Below are 1453 nucleotides of genomic sequence, written 5' to 3'. Positions count from 1 at the left end.
CGAACAGGTTGTTTGCAGGGTCTAGTTTGTTTGACAAAGTGCAGCGTGAATGTGAACCACACCAGCTAAAAATGGAAGCAAATCTGACCGAGCCTACTGGACTATCAGGTGTGAATACAACCTGAGAAGATAATCATAAACACAGCCTTTTGCAAATTATCACATCAAAACCCCATCTCAAATCTACCTGACAAACTGAAGGTGTGATTTTGCACTAATTGTATCAACTGTTTCCTCTTTKTGATGCATTTTTTGAAACAGCGTTACAGCGCCACATACAGACCTAACATAGATCCAACATTATTTGAAACAGATCCGTGTCTAAAAGGATATCTTTGGAAATAGTAAAGAAAAAATTACTGTTTGGGGAAAACTGTCATACATAGCAAAATTTGTCTGGCCCCGTTCTGGCCAACACAAAGCAATAAGCACTCTAACGCCGGACTCAGATACGGCAAAGAATGACGGCTCTTTGGTGACCCAGTTGTGGTTTGCCAGATGTAGTCCATGCATGGGCCAGCACCACATAAATCAAACCACAACTGGGCCAGTTCACATCACCTTAAAAACAGTGCCATGATAGTCGAACCTGGCCCACTTCCAGTTGACAAACCACTTACCGTGCCAGCAGGGCCAGCAGGACACCAGATCTGGCCCACACCTGTCTGCTATGTGGGCTGTTTTCATGTGAACAAGGCCTAATTTTGATTTAGAAACATGTTCTCAATCCAGAAATCTGCTAATGAATAATTCCTATTTTTCCTGTTTCCAGGTGGTGAAAAATAACTTGAATCCAACGTGGAAACCTTTTCGAATCCAGCTTCAGTCTCTTTGTGGAGGAGACATTGACAAACCGATAAAAGTAAGCATCTGCTTCTTTCAAATAGAATCAGTCTGCTGCTCATCATTTTTTAGCCACATTCACTTTTTTGGCTTGTCATAAGTTGCACTTTATGTTGTTTACACTTTTTTAATTTCCACAAAAAAAGTTTTGAGTTTGATGTTGAGAGTAGTGCATTTAGTGTAGCGTGATGATGTATATTTCTTTAACCTCTGAAGCGAACATGTCAGAAAGGAAGCAGTTGACCAGCATGCAGGACAAGTGAGTTGCTGAGTGTTTTACAGTGTTTTGTTTTCTCTCATCTTCTCATCACATACTGGCTCAGGTGTGAATGTGAACAACGTAGAGGGGAACACCAGAAAGCATTTTGTTAGTGATGTTTCTCCAGCTGTTTGCTTTTTCTACATCCAGAACAACGTTGTGACAGAAACATTCGTCTAAAGATTAACTCCTTGAAATGGTTTTATTAGAGACAAAATATAAGAAATAAACAGTGGTTTCAGAAAGAGCTTGGACCCTTTTCACAATATTTTGTTGTTTTATGGTCTGATGCTACAGTTGCGTGACTTAATTTTTTTTTCTCAGAAATGTACTGTCAGTACCCCATAATGA

General features: G+C 39.9%; 1 protein-coding gene across 2 annotated transcripts in view; it reads left to right on the top strand.

The window, feature by feature from the left end:
- The window catches only part of LOC106521120 (copine-3), a 17936-nt gene that overhangs the window by 6713 nt on the left and 9770 nt on the right, over positions 1-1453 (top strand). For both annotated transcript variants that reach the window (XM_014013539.1, XM_014013541.1), the window contains exon 6: positions 773-862. In XM_014013539.1, coding sequence (XP_013868993.1) covers positions 773-862 — 90 coding nt within the window. The remainder of the gene's footprint in view (positions 1-772; positions 863-1453) is intronic.

This window comes from Austrofundulus limnaeus, unplaced genomic scaffold (assembly GCF_001266775.1).
Source record: "Austrofundulus limnaeus strain Quisiro unplaced genomic scaffold, Austrofundulus_limnaeus-1.0 Scaffold103, whole genome shotgun sequence".
In the NCBI taxonomy this organism is placed as follows: Eukaryota; Metazoa; Chordata; class Actinopteri; order Cyprinodontiformes; family Rivulidae; genus Austrofundulus; species Austrofundulus limnaeus.
The sequence above is the reverse complement of the archived record's forward strand: the minus strand, read 5'-3'. Positions and strand labels throughout refer to the sequence as shown.